At 38.1% G+C, this 21,249-nt stretch overlaps 1 protein-coding gene across 4 annotated transcripts in view; it reads right to left on the reverse strand.

The window, feature by feature from the left end:
* Nucleotides 1-2,992: 2,992 nt before the first annotated feature.
* The window catches only part of LOC149205368 (uncharacterized), a 260,188-nt gene continuing 241,931 nt past the window's right edge, over nucleotides 2,993-21,249 (reverse strand). For all 4 annotated transcript variants that reach the window (XM_089393456.1, XM_089393457.1, XM_089393455.1 and 1 more), the window contains one exon: nucleotides 2,993-3,297. In XM_089393456.1, the coding sequence (XP_089249582.1) occupies nucleotides 3,235-3,297 (63 nt within the window). In that variant the 3' untranslated portion in view covers nucleotides 2,993-3,234. The remainder of the gene's footprint in view (nucleotides 3,298-21,249) is intronic.

Below are 21,249 nucleotides of genomic sequence, written 5' to 3' on the forward strand. Positions count from 1 at the left end.
CACTCTTAAAGAAAATGAAAGCCCCAGTGACTATGACATTTTGGCTCAAGGATCAATTGAGGCCAAGGTTCTAGTGGGGACTGCAAAAGATACTACAAAGAAAAACTCTGATCCAAAAGGGGATAACGTAAAACCCATTGATGAAAAGGTAGAGGATGTTACTCAAGCCCCTACTAATGATATCATCAAATTGTAAGACACTCAGGAGGTCCATGGCCTCAAAACACTCAAAAAGCAACACAAGATCAAAAGAATGTAGAAGAGAAGGCCTCCACATGAGAACAAGTTTCCACTTAGGAATAAACCTCTCAAGAAACTTGAGAAACTAATAAAACTCAAGAGACAGTGATAGAACATGTTCACACTCCTAGTAATTTGTAGAATGTCTTGTCTTGGGGAGAACAATCGATTCACTAATCAGTTGATGAGGTTGCAGATTTGGAATATATTGGTTATGACCAAAAAAGATAAATAATCATTTGATGAACAAAGAGGAAACGAAAGATAGTGGCATGCTTTACACATCATAAGAGATCATATTCAAATGCAAAGAAGGCCCATATGAATGAATTAGTATCAATTGATATTTCCTTATCTCATGCCTCATTAGATAAAAGTAAAGGAAGAGGAGAAGGAATTAGAAAACATAAGAAAGCAATTAGCATCACTCCAACATCAAGTCCAGTACTATAAGGGAGTTGGAGGCACTAACAATTTTGTTGGAGATTTGTTGGAAGGGCACCACAAGTGCCAAGAACTTCAAGACACATTTTTGTTGCAAATAGTGGATTTCCAAGAAGAAATCCTCTAGCTACTTGAGGCACTCAAAGAGGTACTCTAATGGAAAGAGAAGGGTGCAAGAGTTTTGAGCCATACTAAATTTATCAAAGAAATCCACCATGGCATCAATATCTTAACAAATGACAACTTGAACAAGATTCAAGTAGCCACACAATACTAGGTAGACCTTGTTGAAGAACCAACAATGCAAATGGATGAAGAATGGTCTATTTGTCACAAGACATGGGAGAAAGTCAACAAAGCGATGGTTGAACTCCACTTTCATGTGTTTCGGACATTTGATGACTTTTGACTAGTTGAGGAGGTAGCAGTGGGATTCAATAACATTATCTACAATTGCCAAGAAGACATCAACCAAATAAATTCGATTGAACTAGAATACATCTAGAAATTCATGGTCAATGAAATCAAAGTGGCTAATAGACCAGAGCAATGGATGCCAAAGATAATAATAAAAAAATTACAATCATGCTACAAATAGAGTAAAGAGAACTTGAGTGTATTGATGGATCAACACAAGCTCCCCTACAATCAAAAGTGTGAGGACCTATTCATTCAATGGGTTACCTTGGATTGTAGACAAGTGAAGCCAGAAACACACAAATCACCCAAATCATCTTGACTCAAACAATTGTTAGCATTTTCTTAGTTTTTGTATGTATGCTAAATATACTATTTTTAATTAATGTAATGATAATAACTACTAGTCATTCTCTAAGAAAGGGCTTTGGATGATACATAAAATTTCTAAAATGTAACTAGAGAATCACTTCAAACGTTAATTCAAAAGCTCTACAAGAGCTAAGAGTTTGTTGAATCTCTCTGTGGATTGGATGTTGTTATGGATTATTCTATGCACAAGTTAATATGTTTGACACTTTTAGTTAAAAAAAAATATATGAGACCTATATTATCCTTCCATTGCATGAATGAATTATTTCAAAATTTCTCTAAATATTTATGATTTAATGGATGGTATATCACCATTTTTTTTTGTATATCAGGCATGATTCTTTCATTTCAGTGTTAGATGTTAATGTGATTCATCAAGTTAGTTTACTTCTAACTAAACTATTTCTAAGATTCATTTACCATTATTTCAATTAAATTTCATTTATTATATGTAGTTGTAGTGGGTTATCCTAGAATACAGTATTCTATTAGAGTAGATTGTTCTCTCTCCTTTTTGTATGTAAATAAACAAAATCTAGGAAAATAACTAAACCGCCCAAAAAAAATCATGAATCCCATTGTATAGGTTGTCAAATCTTAACTCATAGGATTATTCCAAACCAAACAAGGAAGAGTCTAATTGGACTTCTTCTTTGGGTTTGATCCTTGTGTTTTTGGAACCCAATCCCTTCAAAAAAAAACATTAAATGTAATTAATAATGCAATTAGGAATGAATACTTTTGTGGTTCCTCCATAAATGTGCACACGATGTCAATCATGAATTTATACTTCAGTTTAAAACTATAAATATCACAATATTAAAATCACTAATATTAATGTGGTTATTAATATTAGGGTCATGTTTCAAACATTTTCGTGGAAGAAATGGGAATTATTTAAGCATGGATGGGGGAGATAAATACTCAATCTTCCCCCCCATTGCCTGCGGATTAAAAAAAATAAAATATTTGCCAAAAAAATGTCAAAATTGTTCAAAATTTCGTAGTCAAGATCATAATTTCATAGCATTTCATGATTTTATTTCATAAGTGTTGATAATATGGTGATATTTGAAAATATCGCGATATTTTCGGCGAAACAATATATCGGCAAGTAAATATCACGATATTTTCCATTTTGAAACTATTGCAATATTTTCAAAATATCGCGTATTTTCAAAATATCGCACCATATTTTCAAAATATCGCACCATATTTTGAAAATATTGGCTAAATATCATCATATTTTGAAAATATCAATTATGTTTAAAAATCTGGAAAAAAAATAATTTTTTATGTTTGACGATATTTTCTGATATTTTGCCGATATTTTTGCTGATATTGCCAATAAGATGTTTTCAAGGCCCTCGCCGATATTTTGCCGATACCTATATGTTCAACACTGCTTCATATTAAAACCTAGTATAAGTATTAAAGACCTTAATAAGTGTTTTAATTTTTGATAAAAAGTAAATTGGAAATCATGCTTCTAGACATTATATAGAATCCGTTACATTGATTTGCAGTAAAAAATTTAGCAAAGCCAGCCCTCCAATTTATCCATTGTAACAGTCCCTTGAAAAACAAAACTTACTCAACTTTTGTTAACATGAGCATGAAACATTTGTAAGATTTTCAGATTGTTTGTTTTGCAATATTCCTTTTGAGCTTCAATTGCTCTAAGTGAAAATATCGTATGCATTAACTTCTAATGCCAAAGTTATTATCAGATATTTTATTCTATTATTTAATTCAAAAACTTCATATATACCGAATAAGATCCACTGCAAACTTGCCTTTCCTTGTGGTTCTTATTTCTCCCACCTGCATCAACAAATAAGAATACACTTCACAGGTCGTAAATTACGTGGTATAAATTTGTGTAAAGAAGTTGGATTTCATTTATGTAACAAATACAACCAATGTTGGACTTCCTGGAGGATAACTTTACCTACAAAACTATTGATATACTCCAAAACGTGAGCCAGAACTTTAATCGAGAAAAAAACATGTATATGGCTATTTATAACTTCCAACTTTGGATTTGAATTTTCAATTACAGCTCCTGGCCAATATGAATTACACAATAAACCTAGCTACTGTGCTCAAGGAAAAGCATTAACTGTGGCCGTTCATGGCATTCGATTTTCAACTCATTGTGAAACAAACAGGCAGCAAACCTAGCTATACTAACTTAACTCTAATTTTTCCAAGAGAAAGCATTCATCAATGGTAAATAAAGCATGCATGAAGTAATCATTATGTCCAGATTCTTATATTAAGGTATCAAATTTGCAATGCAAAAAAAGATCTCAAGGCCTTTATATCGAGTTAGTTCTTGTAGACTCTTCATGAGATTGGGACCTGGTAGTTCTTGGAGATACTAATCACATAAGATCATTTTCAACGAGGTCATTTTAATTTGTGATTATATAGATATAAAAATCATACATGTTAGACATGTTACCACAAAATCTAGCACCTTAGTGCAAAGCATCAGTAGTTTCCTAGATCAAGAGCAACAATGGAATCAACCACCATTGTCACATTAGTAACTATTCCCATTTTGTTCTGTGGATGGATATTATCCCTAAAAGAGAGATTTCCTTGACAGATTTCGAATATTAAGTAACCCAAAAAATTTCAAGCTAAATACCTTCCAAGGATTCTACTAAATAGACACCCCATAATAATATTCAATAAGATAGAACCCTGAGTGAGATGAGGTAGTGAGTTCAAAGAACCTATGGCTAAATTGAGAGGGTTATTTTGGTTTTGGAGATGCTCGAATAGATTCCAACCATATGCTATGATGTTATAACTTAAGGCTTAGAATAAAAACAATTTACAGCATGCAAAATCTATGACTTAGACAATAAGGTAGGGCCTTGGGGAGATGACGTAGCGAGTTCAAAGAACCTATGGCTAAGTCTAAAGGGCTGTTTTAGTCCTGCAGATGCTCAAATAGATTCCAAACACATGCTACCTTAAATTTAATTATTGCTATTATAAATTAGGGTTTAGAATAAGGACAATTTACAGCAAGTAAAATTTATGACATCAATAGCAAAAAAGCCTATAATTAATGATAAACAATAAATAATCAAAGGCTATTTAATGAGAAAACAAAGGAAAACATTACAAATAAATTTTCAATGGCAAAATGCACAAAATCAATGTTAAACCCTAGATGTCCGCCCTAAATGGGTGGCTGAAAAATGCATTCAAAAAGAAATATTTCTTTTTTAAATTTAGGAGATGCAAATCCTAACCCTAAGACTCTGATGTGTAAGGTATTTTATGCTATTTAATAAAGATTTTGTTGTAAGCTAACCCTATTTTACTCTATAAAACATTAAAAGAAGAAATATTTTATTTCTAAAAGATTGACACACAAAATACTGTTGTCTTTATCAATCTTGGTTATATGGAATCAAAAAGAGCAAGGTCAAGGGTGGAAGACCTTGATTAGAGCAAGTGAGAAAGAGAAATGTGAAAATTCCTTGAACTACAACAACGGGATATTATTCTCCTAACTTTAACAGTTTATTTGTCTTCTATAATAATTATTACGACAAATAGCGAATAATTCACACTGTAATTCTTCACAATAAAATTACACTATGGAAATAATATACAGAACTAAGAAATAGATGCACACACACAAAATAATGACACCATTATTTTTGGACAATTGTCCTTGGAAAAACTCTGAAGGGAAATCCGGTGCAACAGATGAGGATTTTATTATTATGTAGCAAATATAGAGAATTACAACTGGATGCCCAACTGGCAATCCTCCGGCAATTTATCTCCACTGAAAAGCACTAGGAAAATTATTTTCCCTCACAGCGACTCGATTTGGCCCTCTTGTTGAAAAGTGTAACTAGGTTCAATCTTCATAATGACATGTGTAATTATGATTTTATGTAATTGATGTAAAGAAGAAAAAATAAAAGACAAAAATTTGTAATACTTGAATCATGGGTTTCATGATCAAGAATTTTATTTTAGTCAAGGTTCCCATTGTGAGCCTTTAGGATGAGTCATCAGGTCATAAAAGTCTATTCAATCAATGTCATGTATGGAAGACCCTTTTTGGGCATTTTACATATGTAAATGAGTCATTAAGAAACCGTCCAAGACCAAGCTCAAGCACCTTCTTCAAGTCGGCCTAAAGATATCTCTAGAAAGGCATGTCGGCCTTGGCTCTAAGAGATGTCGGCTTAATTGATGGGCAGATCACTATAAATAAGGCAATTTGGCTTTCATTTGGATAACAAATTTTCAATCAAGGCAATCTGAGTGAGAAAAGGTGTGAAGATCACAAAAGGAGAAGTCTTATCATCAAGCGAATACATAGCAAGATAACCGCGTTCATTTGGATCTGTTTTAGGGCTAAACTCTTCTACATGTTGAGAAATTTAGGGCATTCAATAAATAACAATTTCTCTTCTTGATAATTGCTTGTGATTCTCTTTTCTTCTTAATCTTATAATCAATTCTTCATTAGCTTATTAATGTGTTCTTTCATCAAGACAATTACCAATATGCAATAACAAAAGAGACAAGTGACACAGTATATAGGCTTCTCCAGCCAAGGCCAAAACCTCTCACCTCTTGAGAGGAAAACCCAATCAAAATTCTTCTTCTAGATCTTCAATTGATAAGTACCAAGACCATTACATAGACCCTTGACTCTAGTATCCTTCCAAGAACCTTGTCACCAACCTTGATACTCTGCCTCTTCCTTCGTTCTGCCTTTCTCACACTGCTTTCCTCAGCTTCTTCTAGAGAAACTTGGTCTCTATCCTTCTTACTGCTTCTCCTCGGCTTCCCTAGAGAATCTCAGTCTCTAGGTATTTACTTCGACCTCCCAGAAGGGTCTTTCTCTAGCTTCCCTAACTTCGCACTTCCTAGAAGATTTTGCTGCCCAGACTTCGCACTGCCCCAAAAGATTCTGCTGCCCAAAAGAAATTTCGTTGTCCCAAAAGATTCTGCTGCCCAGAAGAAACTTCGTTGTCCCAGAAGAAACCCTTCTTGTCTTCGTATAGCCCAAAAGAAACTTCGCTTTTCTTTCTTTCGTACTCCTCTTTCAGCTCCTTCTTCGCTCTTCCTTTTTACCCTATCTTCGCACTTCTTCTTATCTCAAGTAAGTCGAGTTTCTTGTCTTCAAATGGAGGATGAGTTAGGCTATATATACACCTCCTTCGTTGCCCTTTAGGCCGACTTGATAGCTGGAGTTAGGCCAACTTGATCTAGCAGCTTCCTTATCGTTTGTAGGCCAACTTGAAGAGGTTTGGTGACAAGTTCTTGGAGGATACTTTACATAGATAATATTGACCTTTTACAAAGTGTAACATGACTTCATTTACATGACAATGACTCTTACATTTTATGACTAGATGACAAATAAATCCTAAAGACTCTCAATTGGAGTCTTGACTCAAAAACAAAAACCCTTGCTCATGAAACCCATGAAGCAAGTCAATAAAATAATTTCATTTTTCTTTATTTACATCTTATTTCATAAAATCATATTTACATGTCATTATGAAGACCGAACCTAGTTACAATTTTCAACACTACACATGCGAGATTACAGGTTACCTACTGCAGGAAGGACCGAGATACCACAGTCATAGTGAGAGGGCAGTTTTGGGAGAGAAACAAAGTGATTCTCAAGCCAAGTTGAAGGAGAGAAGGTCTCCCTCTAGAGCAAATGGAATCAAGGTGTTTCTCTCTCATATACCTCAACTAGGGTTTCTGAAATAGGGTCGAGAATTGCAATGTTGAACCAAGGAACTGAAATAAAAAGGATAGCCGAGAAAGATGAAGCAGTTAACAGTTTAACTATCATTGACTCAAGGAAGAGGAGGAAACTTTCTGTCTTGGTCTTGGAGTGGCAAATAGGTCAAGGGTCTTGGTCTTGGTATTCGTCATTTGAAGTCTCTATAAGAAGAAGAATTTGTTTGGGTTTTCCTCTCAAGTTGGAGAGGTTTTGGCCTTGGCTAGGCACCTACATTCTATGTCTCTTGTCTCTTTATTGTTTATGCATTGGTAGTTGTTTGATGAAAAAGAACATAATAATAACCTAAGTAAAGAGAAGATCCTAATCTTAAGAAGTAAAAAGCATTCAGAAGTTGTTATCAAAAGAAGAGAAATCACCTAATCTTGATGCCCTAGATTTCTCAACATGATTTCAGAGCTATGGTATCAAATTCAAGGAAGGGCATCTTATCAAGGAACACTCAAGGATCAAATCTGGAGAAAGACATCAAAGCAAATCTAAGATCATCTTGGAGTCAAGATCTACAAAGAAGTATCAAAACCCTAGAATGAAGAAGGGATCCTCAAGTCATAAAAAGGACCACAAAGACCCTACGAAAGATCAAGGATGTTGTCATCATCTTCAGAAGTTCTAAGGCAATTTCCTCTCATTGAAGCAAGGACCTTACCATTGTAGAAGATCACATCCAAGAAGCATCAAGAAGTCATCATTGATCATCATCAACAAGGATGTCACCATCAAAGGATCTAAAGTGATCTCCCTCTTTGTAGGGTCAAGAATCATTCTTGAAGAGAATTATCTTCATCAAGGAGAAGCTCTCTATTAACTATATCATCATCAAAATTAAAGGAGGCAACAAGTGGAACAAGCATATTCACAAGTAAGTATATTTATGTCTAAATCTATCAAAATGTCTTTTTGCAAGGAAAGCAACAAATTGGTTGGGGCTTCAAACTATCTTGCATGGAAGAAGAGGCCCCATCTAAATCTCATTGAAAATGAGGTGATGGATCATGTAAAAGGCTCTATCACCAAACAAGCGAAAGAAGATGCTCAAGCACTTGCAAAGTTTATGAAAGGGGAAGTGAGGGCTCAAACAATTCTCATAGAATCCATCAAGGATCCCCTCATTCCATATGTATCTAAACTCGACACCTCAAAAGAAATATATGACAAATTGGTAGAGTTGTTTTCTATAAGCACTACAGGAGAAGTTATTTCTCTAAGGCAAGAACTCTACAAGCTAAGGATATTAAAAGAAGAAGGGATAGCCTCATACTTTGTGAGGATATCTGAAATAAGGGATCAACTTCAAGATCTGGGAGAAATGATGCATAACAAGGAGATGACCATTGTAGTACAAAATGCACTACCAAAGGAATGGGGTAACTTTACTTCAAGCATTTATGGGAAGAAAGAAGCTACTCCATTTCAAGATCTATGGTCTTTATGAAAAATCGAAGAAACTGGACAAAAGGCAAAAACTGATGTGGATCCAGTGAGCAAAATCAAGCATATGCTACTATTGCAAAGAGAAGAGGAAAGACTAAGAAATTTGGTCCTCAAAAAAAGAAGACCCGGGCTAAGGTTCAATCATATGGATGTCAGAGTATGGGCATTACAAAAGAGACTGTCCTAAGCTCAAGAAGGATAATAACAAAAGAGGTAGAGAAGAAGCCCATATCACCGAAGAAGTGGAGGAAGTTGAAAAGAAGTCCAAGAAATAGGAAGTAAGAGATCCCTACTATGATTGAGATAGTCTTCCTCACCTAGTTCATTTCAAGTTCCTGTTTTCAAATTTTTATGTTGTAAGATATGGCTATCATGATTCACTAAGGAAGATGATAGGATGCATCATGGCATCATAGAAGCATTAAAGCAAGAGCTTGTGACATCATCATAGAGAAGCATGAAAGATGGCTGAAATAGAAGTATATGGAAATCACCTATGGAAGGGTAGAGCTCTTGGTAATCTCATTAGGAGCATAAGTGGCGCTTATGGGAAAAGGAAGAAAAAAGTCTAGCACAAAGCTCATCATAAATCAGTCAAAAGGAAACATCTGCTAGACGAGGATACTCAAGATCCTCTATTGGAATCTTCATCGAAAGGTTCACCAATCAAAAGAAAGCAAGGGTTTCATCAAGAATTCCATCTTGAGGGAATTCATGTGATAATGATATGATGACAAAGGAGGTGAGGCAAATCAAGGGATTGAAATTCTTTCAATCAAGGAAGTTGTTGAAGTCTAAACTGACCTAAAGGAAAAATGAGGTATGTATGCTTATATTCAATATTGTAGAGCCATGTCATATGGTTGCAGGTAACATGGATAAATGCTCTATCTCGAGAGCATGATCAAAAGAAAGGATCTCCTCCTTTGAAAGGATGCAAGAAGGCATGGGTCACACATTGTCTAGATGAAATCAACATAATATGTCCTCATATGAAATATGAGGTGGTTGAAAAAATTGGAGGAACTATGACTAAAAGTTCCTAGAAGGAAATGTGTGAAGAAAGAAAGGAAGAGATCATGAAATATGCAACTATGGAAAAGGAAATCAACATCCGAGGACTGAGATATTTGACTAGGATATCTCCATGAAAGATATGAAGACTTTGATGAAGTCTGAAAAAGAAAGAGACCCTTGACAGTATATATCTTTTGGAGATGTGTCAATGTGTATGCAGGATGTTGATGCGAACTAGAAGATGTCATGATGAAAGACCATCACAAAGGTAATTTTGATTTAATGTTCATTCCTTATTTTTGAATGATATCTGGATGGGCTTATGCAGGGCTGCCAAGGGAAGAGCTATGGATATCTTCCACCACTGATGTCCATGTAGTAGGATGAAAGATCCTTAAGAAAACATGGCATGAAGGCCAGATATGAACTGATGGATCATCTTTCGATGAAAGGAATGATGACATGACTGACTCATGGATGAAAGTGATGGATGGTCTGTGCCCTACGAAGAAGTCCCAAAACATGAAGACTCCTGAATAAAGAAAAGAAGTTCATGACATCGTGAGGAGGAGTTCTTCAAGCAGTTGGTTGTCCCATCATCTCCACCTAAAGAGTTGTTGTAGGTCCCTAATTAAGAGGGAGCCTGGAAACAAGTTTCTAACTTGGTAGAAACTTGGAAGCAAATTCCTAAGCCAAGAGGGAGCTTAGGTACATTCCTTCATTGGAATAGGTATATCCTCCCTAATTAAGAGGGAGAGATAGACACATCATTCTTGTCTTCACTTGGGAAGACAGAATGGAGGATTGGGTAAACATCTGGCATCTGATGCTCTTTAAGGATGAGTTAGGGAATCCAAGATAAGAGTAATCGTAGAGGACTGATATTCTTTGAGGACTAAGAATCCAAGATAAGAATAGTTCTAATGAAACATACTCTAAGAGAACCCGGGTGGGGTATGTTCCGAGCAAGACAATGATGAGGGTACATACATCATTGGTCTGGCCAGCATTGTGCTCTGATCTTGATGAGAGATAGAGTTGTTAGTCAAGGCCTTGCTATATGACAATGCTGGTTGATATGATGTTATACAGATGGGTTACCAATTCGACTCTTCTTATGAGAATTCTTCAGATTGAGAATGTCCAAGTACCTTGTATGGATTATGAATACCTCCCTAGTTAAGAGGGAGTGTTGAAAAGTGTAACTAGGTTCGGTCTTCATAATGACATGTGTAATTATGATTTTATGTAATTGGTGTAAAGAAGAAAAAATAAAAAATAAAAATTGTAATACTTGAATCATGGGTTTCATGATCAAGAATTTTATTTTAGTTAAGTCTCCCATTGTGAGCCTTTAGGATGAGTCATTAGATCATTAAAGTCTATTGAGTCAATGTCATGTATGGAAGACCCTTATTCGGCATGTTACATATGTAAATGAGTGATTAAGAAACCCTCCAAGACCAAGCTCAAGCACCCTCTTCAAGTCGGCCTAAAGATATCTCTAGAAAGGCATGTCAACCTTGGCTCTAAGAGATGTCGGCTTAATCGATGGGAAGATCACTATAAATAAGGCAGTTCAGCTTTCATTTGGATAACACATTTTCAGTCAAGGAAATATGAGTGAGAAAAGGTGTGAAGATCACAAAAGCAGAAGTCTTATCATCAAGCGAAGGAGGAAGACAACCGAGTTCATTTGGATATTGTTAAAATTGGCAACTAGGGCCAAACTCCATGTGGGTCATCTTATTAATGGAAGCTGATATTTTTCTTGGATCCCTCTCATCGAGAGGTGTAGGAATGATCTAAATATCATCCGATTCCGATAAATATTAATGGAGAAATGAATTTATTTGTGTTATGGGACAATTCGTCAAGGTCGGCCAGCAACCAAATAAACCCCACTTGTGCTCAACGTTTTAGTATAAATAGAGGTGGCCTTCAAGTCATTTCAACACACTTGGGATCTCTTCCTCTCTACTTGTTTTAGTAAGAGGAGAGATCCTAAGGGATAATGCTGCCCTAATCCAGAGGGCAGAAGCCAGAACTGTTGGGAATTGTTGGGAAAGCTGATGCAAAGGGCAAAAGTCGGAACTACCAGGAACTACCGAGAACAATCGAAATTGCCGGGAATTGTCGGAACTGTCGGAACTGCCGGGAACAACAAGAATTGCTGGGAACTATCGGAACTGCAAGAACTGCCGGAACTACCAGGAAAGCTGACGCAGAGGAGGGAAGTCGGAACTACCGAGAACAACCGGAATTGCCGGGAACTGTCGGAACTGCTGAAACTGCCAGGAAAGCTGACGCAGAGGGCAGACACCAGAACTGCTAGGAATAGCCGAAGCTGTCGGGAACTGCCGAGAAAGCTGACGTAGAGGGCAGAAGCCGGAATTGCTGGAACAGCTGGGAAAGCTGACACAAAGGGCAGAAGCCGGAACTGCTGGAACAGACGGGAAAGCTGACACAGAGGGCAGAAGCCGGAACTGCTAGAAGTGAATGGAACAGCCGGGAAAGCTGACACAGAGGATAGAAGTCGAAACTGCTGGGAACTGCCGAAAACTGTCATAATTGCCGGGAACAGCCAGAACTGCCGGAACTGCCGGGAACTGCCGGAACAGCCAGAGCATCTATCTCCGAAGGAGAGCAGCATGCAAGGGACAACTAACTAACATTGGGACAGTTGTATGGTACTTAGCAGCAAATACACCAAGCATGCTATGTTACAACTAGCATGCAAGGGATAGCTAGCATGCAACAGCAGGCATGCTAAGGACAACAAGCAAGCAAGGGACAACAAGCAAGCAAGGTGCAGCCAACACATAGGTCAGTATGGCAACATGGTGCAGAAATGGCACATAATGCAATATAGTGATGGGTACAGTCATGATTAATGAAGAGCGATGAGATGCAACATAGTGATGATGGGTGCAGCATGGTGCAGCGCGATGAGGTGCAACATGATGACGAAATGCAGCACAACGATAGGTGGAGTCACCTTGGAGAATCAGTTGAAGCAGCATGTCTTCAACTGATCTCATGTATCATCTTCTTAGAGATGATCTATGCTCTTATCTAGATAAGTCAAAGTGCTAACTTCTGTTGTAAACGTACTATCTCTCTCTCTCTGTGCTGAACTATTGAAGAACATATAAGAAGAATTGATCAAGGGTTTCCACACATTGCGGTTTGTCCTTGGCTAGCGCCACATCTTGTGTCCTCTTGTCTTGGCTTGTCTTCTACGATTTATGTTTATGTTCTATCTGCAGTTTACTTTAATGCTGATGTGATTGCTAATTTGGAAAAGCTATTGAGCTAACTGTGAAAATTGAAATAAATTGCTCTAAGCATAGAACATACCTAAAATTAACATGGTATCAGAGCTAAGGTCAAGGCAATGCCCAAGCAAGAGTGAAAGAGCAATCACCGAAGACAATTGGGAAAGGAAAAAAGGATCAATGGATTCCTCATCCCTCTTCAAATTCACCAAGGGTGAAGTTGAAGCAGAGAATATTATTAGAATGGCACAGCAGAAGTTCCTGATGGCCTACCTAAAGATCACTTCAATGGGAAATCTGGATATAAGGATGGAAGGAAAGGCAGATGCCTTGCTTGTAATAAGTTTGGCCACTATGCGAAGGAGTTTCTAAGGTAGGGACACATCACTTGATGATGATAACAATCATTCCAGCGACATCTTCAATGATCAGAGGAATGACAGGTAATGCAGGTCATCAAGGAAATGGCCGACTCTTCAGAGAAAGCAAGGAACCCCAGGTATGAAGAATCAAATGTTATTTCTGATAAGATAAAGAAGCGTTATCTTGTATTGCCCTCTCCTTCAGATTCTTTGGGAATCTAGCTTATTGATCGTAGTGCTTCAAGGCACCTCATCAAATAGAAGGGTGCTCTCTCGAATTTGGTAGAGATGGAAACAACTGTGGGATTATACTTGGAGTCGATGCCACCTATCCCGGAAAGGGTGTAGGGAATGTTACCCCTCAATTGAATGAGGGTAACTCTATTCATTTACAAGAATCTCTTTTATGTACCTAATCGCAAGAAGAACCTAGTGTCCATCTCGGAAATGGAAGTCAAAGATTTTAGGGTGGCATTCATCGATGGAAAGGTACGTGTTAAAAAATAGAATTTTCAAAGATGCTTTTTCTCATGGGTTCAAGGTTGGCAATTTGTATCAAGTTGCAGGATGGTCCATTGGGGATCATGTCAATTGACATATCACATCTATAACACTGGAGGTCTACCTATGGGGCCCTACCCGATGTGAGTCAGATGGTGATAGGGATGCCTGAATTCAAGAAGAGCATGAAGGTACATGTCTGAGATGTACTAAAGGAAAATCTTATAAGGGGACCATTCCCCTCATGCAGCAGGTCCACAGGTTTGGAACAACCCGAGGAGTTTGAGATTCATGATCGAGAATCTCATGTATACAGGTGGAATAAATCCCTCTATGGCTTGAAGCAAAACACCCCGAGCATAGTATGAGAGGATTGATAGCTGTCTAATGAAGTTGAGATTCACTAGGAGTGAAACCGATCCAAACCATTACCCGAAGGTTGTGGATGATAGACCTCTCATACCGGCACCTTATGAGGACGACCTATTTCTGACAGGTGCAGACCCTCTCATTTGTAGAAATAAGATGGATTTGGATTCTGAATGTGGAATGATAAACTGCAAGCCTGTGACTACCTCAAGGATCTTAACTTTCAGAAGTTATATGGTAGTGATATCCAACCAGATTTGGGAAATGCCTCTGAGTTTCATAAACTCATTCGTGTTGATGTTCTTGGTGAACTTCCGTCCAGACATATGTTTTGCAATTAGCATGGTGAGCTCATATTTGGTTGAGCCTCACTGGATTGGTGCCAAGAATCTTCTGAGATATCTTCAGGGCACAATCTCTCATGGATTGAGATACACTGCCAGAAATATGAAACTACATGATTATTTGAATGCTGACTGGGCAGGCAGTGTGGAGGATCACTAGAGCACTTCTCAATGCTGGTTCTCTTTGGATTCTGCTTCGATATCATGGATGAGAAGGAAGTAGAAGTCGGTTGCTATAAGCATCGTCGAGACTGAATACATAGCTACGAGTATGATCTCATGTGAAGCTACATGGTTGCAAAAGCTCTTAAGTGAGTTGTTTGTACACATGATGAATACCACTGTGATTCTCTGTGACAACCAGACGGGGGATTCGATTATTGAGGAATCCCGTATTCGATGATTGCTCCAGCAAATAGACATCAGATACTGCCTTATCTGGGATATGGTAAGTCGCTGAGCGAGGAGGCTTCATTGAATTGAGACTGATGTACAAGTACAGACATTTTGTCAAAGCTCCGAGGAAAGGTCAAATTTGTGACTTTCCCAAACGACTTGGAGTCGTTGAGAGACCTTCTTATAAGGGTCCTGCATGTTGCATGCATTGAGTTCTGGGAGCTCTGGGGGGCTTTGGGTACTTACTGGAGCAACATATGACCACAGGGCGACTCACCCTCCCCTGGTGGTGCGCTATGTACAGGATGACAGGTTCAACCTTCTCCTGTGATACCCCGTGGCGACTGTGGAACAGGATGATTAGTTCTCCCATGGTAATTGTGGAATAGGATGATTAGTTCTCTTGTGGGGCGGGATGATTAGTCTCCCGTGGCAACTGTGAATCGGGAGGATTAGTTCTCTTGTGGGCCGGGATGATTAGTTCTCTTGTGGCGACTGTGGAGCAGGATGATTCGTTCTCCTGTGGACAGAATGATTAGTTCTCCTGTTGAGGCATCCTACCCATGTAGTGTGGGACTCATGGGAAGTACCTCTCATCTGATCAATGAACAGGGAAATGGGGTTAGGGACCATAGTAGTACTATCGGTGGACGCATCGATATATCTACCGTACTCCCTATGTTAGGATGACCTCCATTGATCTAGGATCAATGAAATTGATCTGGGATCAGTATGAGTGGTTTGAGACACTCTCTTGTGATATTGATCTTGGGATCAATAAAACTGACTTCGGGCCAGTAAGAGTGATGTGACACACTCTCTTCAGATGAAATTGACTTCAGGTCAATAGAGAATGGTATGAGACATTCTCGATCAATTCTTCTTCTTCATGGTTTAGCAAAGCAGAGCAGTGCAGGGCACTGATGGCATAGATAGTATAGTCGGACATATGGATTAGCGGATGGAGTTCTCCCTAGTTGAGAGGGAGTGTTAAAATTGGCAACTAGGGCCAAAATCCATGTGGGTCATCTTATTAACGGAAGCTGATATTTTTTTTGGATCCCTCTCATCGAGAGGTGTAGGATTGATCTAAAGATCATCCGATTCCGATAAGTATTAATGGAGATATGAATTTATTTGTGTTATGGGACAATTCGTCATGGTCGGCCAGCAACCAAATAAACCCCACTTGTGCTCAACGTTTCAGTATAAATAGAGGTGGCTTTCAAGTCATTTCAACACACTTGGGATCTCTTCCTCTCTACTTGTTTTAGTAAGAGGAGAGATCCTAAGGGATAACACTGCCCTAATCCAGAGGGCAGAAGCCGGAACTGCCGGGAATTATCGGGAAAGCTGACGCAGAGGGCAGAAGTCGGAACTGCCTGGAACTGCTGGGAACAACCGGAACTGTCGGGAACTGTCGAAACTGTCAGAACTGTCGGGAACAACCGGAATTGCCAGGAACTTTCCGAACTGCCAGGAACAACCGGAATTGTCGGGAACTTTCGGAACTGCCGGGAACAACCAGAATTGCCGAGAACTGTCGGAACTGTTGGAACTACAGGGAAAGTTGACGCAAAGGGCAGAAGCCGGAACTGCTGGGAACAACCAGAATTACCAGGAACTATCAGAACTGTCGGAACTGCTGAGAAAGCTGACACAGAGGGCAGAAGCCGGAACTGCCGAGAACTGTCGGAACAGTCGGGAAAGCTGACGTAGAGGGCAGAAGCCAAAATAGCAGGAACTACCGGGAACTGTCGAAACAGCCGGGAAAGCTGAGATAGAAGGCAGAACCTGAAACTGCCGGGAACTGCTGGAACAGCCGGGAAAGCTGACGCAGAGGGCAGAAGCCGGAACTGCTGGGAATTGCCGGAACTGCCAGGAGCTGTCGAAACTACCGGAACTGCCAAGTACAGCCAGAGCATCTGTCTCCGAAGGAGAGCAGCATGCAAGGGACAACTAACTAACATTGGGACAGTTATATGGTACTTAGCAGCAAATGCACCAAGCATGCTATGTTACAGCTAGCATGCAAGGGACAACTAGCATGCAACAGCAAGCATGCTAAGGACAACAAGCATGCTAGGAACAACAAGCAAGCAAGGTGCAGCCAACACATGGCTCAGTATGGCAACATGGTGCAGCAATGGCACATAATGCAATACAGTGATGGGTACAGTCATGATTAATGAAGCGTGATGAGATGCAGCATAGTGATGATGGGTGCAGCATGGTGCAGCGCAGTGAGGTGTAGCATGGTGCAGCGCAGTGAGGTGCAGCACAACGATAGGTGAAGGAGTCACCTTGGAGAATCAATTGAAGCAGCATGTCTTCAACTGATCTCATGTATCATCTTCTTAGAGATGATCTATGCTCTCATCTAGATAAGTCAAAGTGTTGACTTTTGTTGTAAACGTACAATCTCTCTCTCTCTCCGTTGAACTATTGAAAAACATATAAGAAGAATTGATCAAGGGTTTCCCCACATTGGGGTTTGTCCCTGGCTAGCACCACATCTTGTGTCCTCTTGTCTTGGCTTATCTTCTGCGATTTATGTTTATGTTCTATCTACAGTTTACTTTAAAGCTGATGTGATTGCTAATCTGGAAAAGATATTGAGCTAACTGTGAAAACTGAAATAAATTGCTCTAAGCATAGAACATACCTAAAATTAACAGATATGTTTTAGGGCTAAACTCTTCCACACGTGCGAGATTACAGGTTGTCTACTGCAGGAAGGACCGAGATACCACAGTCATAGTGAAAGGGCATTTTTGGGAGAGAAACAAGTTGATTCTGAAGCCGAGTTGAAGGAGAGAAGGTCTCCATCTAGAACGAAGGGAATCAAGGAGTTTCTCTCTCACATATACCTTAGCTAGGGTTTCTGAAATAGGGTCGAGAATTGTAGTGCTGAACCAAGGAACTGAAATCAAAAGGATAGTCGAGAAAGAGGAAGCAATTAGCAGTTTGACTATCGTTGACTCAAGGAAGAGGAGGAAACTTTGCGTCTTGGTCTTGGAGTGGTATATAGGTCAAGGGTCTTGGTCTTGGTATTCGTCATTTGAAGTCTCTATAAGAAGAAGAATTTATTTGGGTTTTCCTCTCAAGTTGGAGAGGTTTTGGCCTTGGCTGATCGCCTACATTTTGTGTCTCTTGTCTCTTTATTGTTCATGCATTGGTAGTTGTTTGATGAAGAAGAACATAATAATAATGTAAGTAAAGAGAAGATCTTAATCTTAAGAAGTAAAAAGCATTCACAAGTTGTTATCAAAATAAGAGAAATCACCTAATCTTGATGCCCTAGATTTCTCAATACCTCTCTGACAACCTCACACTTCCCAGCTAATTTGCATTGTTGGACTGGAAATGCACATTGCCTGCTCAAATTAATTTGTTCTGCCTCCAAAACATCTCCAGATGAGTCATCCTGCTATAGTGGCTTGAATTCACAAGTGGTAATCCACAAATAGTGATGAATTCATCACTGCCCTATGCAAATCCTCCAATATACGACACCCAATAAGGGTGAAACTAGAGTTATCAGAGTTTGATAGAAATGAAAAGCAAAGTGTGGCTTGGTTTAACAAAGCCGAAGAATACTTCGAAATACATCACAGTGAAAACAATGACAAAAAAATTTCAAGCACAACTTGCAGTTTGAGAACAAGGCATACAATTGGTACATGTGGTGAAAGAAATCATCCTATTCTAGAATATATTCAAAAATTATTTCTTGAAGAGATTCCAAGTTATCTTAGGAAACTCCTTTTTGCAAAGCTTACTAGACTATGACAAAAAGGTGATGTATACAAATACAAGCATGAATGAGAAGCATCAACAACATAAGTACTTGAGTTCTCGAGAGACCAATTAATCCAATCTTTTGTACACAAAATAAAGCCACAAATACAGAATTAGATACAAATGCATAATACTACAACCATGGAAAAGGTTAGGCTCAAGGAAAAAGTTGCAAAAATTAAATTAGGTAGGAATAAGTCATCCCAAAAATTCAACAAAGTTTATTCAAGATGATAGCCTCACCAAAACACTAACATTTGAAATTCAACATATATTTTACTACATCTAAGAGGAAGAAATACAGTTTGGGAGCAAGTTCCCTAAAGACCACCTAATCCAATCTTATCTACATAGACTAAAGCCACACAGAAATAATGAGATACAAATGCATAATATTACAACCATGGAAAAGGCCCTGTTCAATGAAAAAGTTGCATAAGTTAAATTAAATAGATCGTCCAAAAAATTCAACAAAGTTTATTCGAGATGATAGCTTCACAAAAACAAAGACATTGAAAATTCAAAATATATTTCATTACATCTAAGAGCAGAGAATAAATACTATTTGGAAGCCCAATGATGAAGGGAGGGAAAATTTGGATATTGTAGAGATAGGTGATCATCAAGGGACAGATGCAACAATAAAAAGTTATGTATGTGTGAAGCTAAAAGAGAATCGAACACCTCCATTAGTGACTCCAATAGAGAGGGAAAAAATGAGGAAAGCAACTACAAAAGAAGTGGTAATAATTAGGCTCCAGGTGACATATATCTAAACAATCCCTTGTATCATTGAAAAATTATGGATGGGAAGCTAGAGCTTGTCCTTAAAGAAGACATGTTAGAATCTGACAAGGATGAAAAATCGCCAAAGGTGTCATTACCAACAATTACATGTGTTGGCTATAAATGTTAGTCACAATCCCAATTTATTATAAATTGAACTTATCATACATGAAACACATTTAGTAGTTAAAATAAAATCATAGATATATCATCTAACTCGTAGTTAGAATTTACTAAATCATAAGAGAATGCATCTCAATCAATAACAACATAGTTTACAACAGGGAAACCAAAAACCCCTTCAACGCCACATAGATCATTATTTTGATCATATCAAATAGACATAATGACTTTAAATCCATCTTATAGTTTAGTTAAACAAAAAGCGTACCATCCACAACAACAATAACAACTCTCTCTCTCTCTCTCTCTCTCTCTCTCTCTCTCTCTCTTTGCACGCACATGAGTGTATCAATGTTGATGACATTGGCATCAGGATAAAATCAACAAGGGTTCAGAGAAGCAAAAAATCACAAAAATTGGGAAAATATTGGTAAAATCACAACAAACATTAACAAAAAAAATACAAAAGTATTGATCTTTTTTCAATTTTTTTAACATCTAAAGCAACAAGAACATCAAATAAATGCATTGCCTTCTAAATATGAAAACAAAACTAATATATAAGATGTCTAGTGCTACATCACACATCAACCCCAAATCATGTCCCAAATCGTGAGTCCTGAGTCAAACTCAAAATATCAAAAAAAATTAATATATGTATCTCATCATCATGAAACATCTATAATGAAATCCGATACATAAACTAGTGATTTCCTCTACCCCTTTTATGGGAAAAGGTAATGGATTTTCCTCTAGAGGAAGAAGGCCCTGGGGCTGACATTGGACTTTGATGTCCTCTAGAAGAAGTAGGAGGTAGATTCTGACATCCTCTACTGGTGCCAATGCAACTACTAAGTCCAACTCACTCTATCAAAGTCCCTAAAGGTGGTGATGTCACCTCCTCCTCCTCTACCTATCTCTCCCCTGCTACCTCCTCTGATGCCTCCTCCTCTATCTCTCTCTCTCTTGCCACCTCCTCTTGTACCACCTCATTTAACCAATAATGTATTGATTCCATGATAGGCCTCTTGATCTCCACCTTGCATACAACAGTGGTGTCAATCTCATCCAATGATATGGCATGTACATCAGGTGTTTTCTAAAGTTGCCTCACCCTTGATCAGAGATTGTAGTAGACATAGACCATATCATTTCAGGTGTTGGGACTCCAACCTATATGAGGGTCATAAATTATAAGTTAATAATTACAATACATATTATAATTAGTGGGTGACGGGGTAGAAAAGATAAATTATAATTTATAATGAATTCAAAATTTAATTTCAATTTTTTTAAGCTATTATACTTCTTCATGTGTATGATATCAAATACGATCCAGTGGCACTCACATCTAGAAGAGCTACATGTTTGGTTGAGGACTGAAATGGCAAGCTTTTGGATATTGGGTACTTTTGCACCATAGCTTTTCCACCAAGCATCTATAACAAATAAGAGAACAAAAATTGAAAGTTGAAACAAAATATGAAGAGTATGAAATTTGAAACAAAAGATTACCTAGCATTTTGTTCTTCCTATCCTTGATAGCCATGTCAAAG

The sequence above is a fragment of the Pinus tabuliformis genome, chromosome 1_2, assembly GCF_031772625.1.
Source record: "Pinus tabuliformis cultivar Carrire ecotype Pingquan chromosome 1_2, CPIR1, whole genome shotgun sequence".
Lineage (NCBI taxonomy): Eukaryota > Viridiplantae > Streptophyta > Pinopsida > Pinales > Pinaceae > Pinus > Pinus tabuliformis.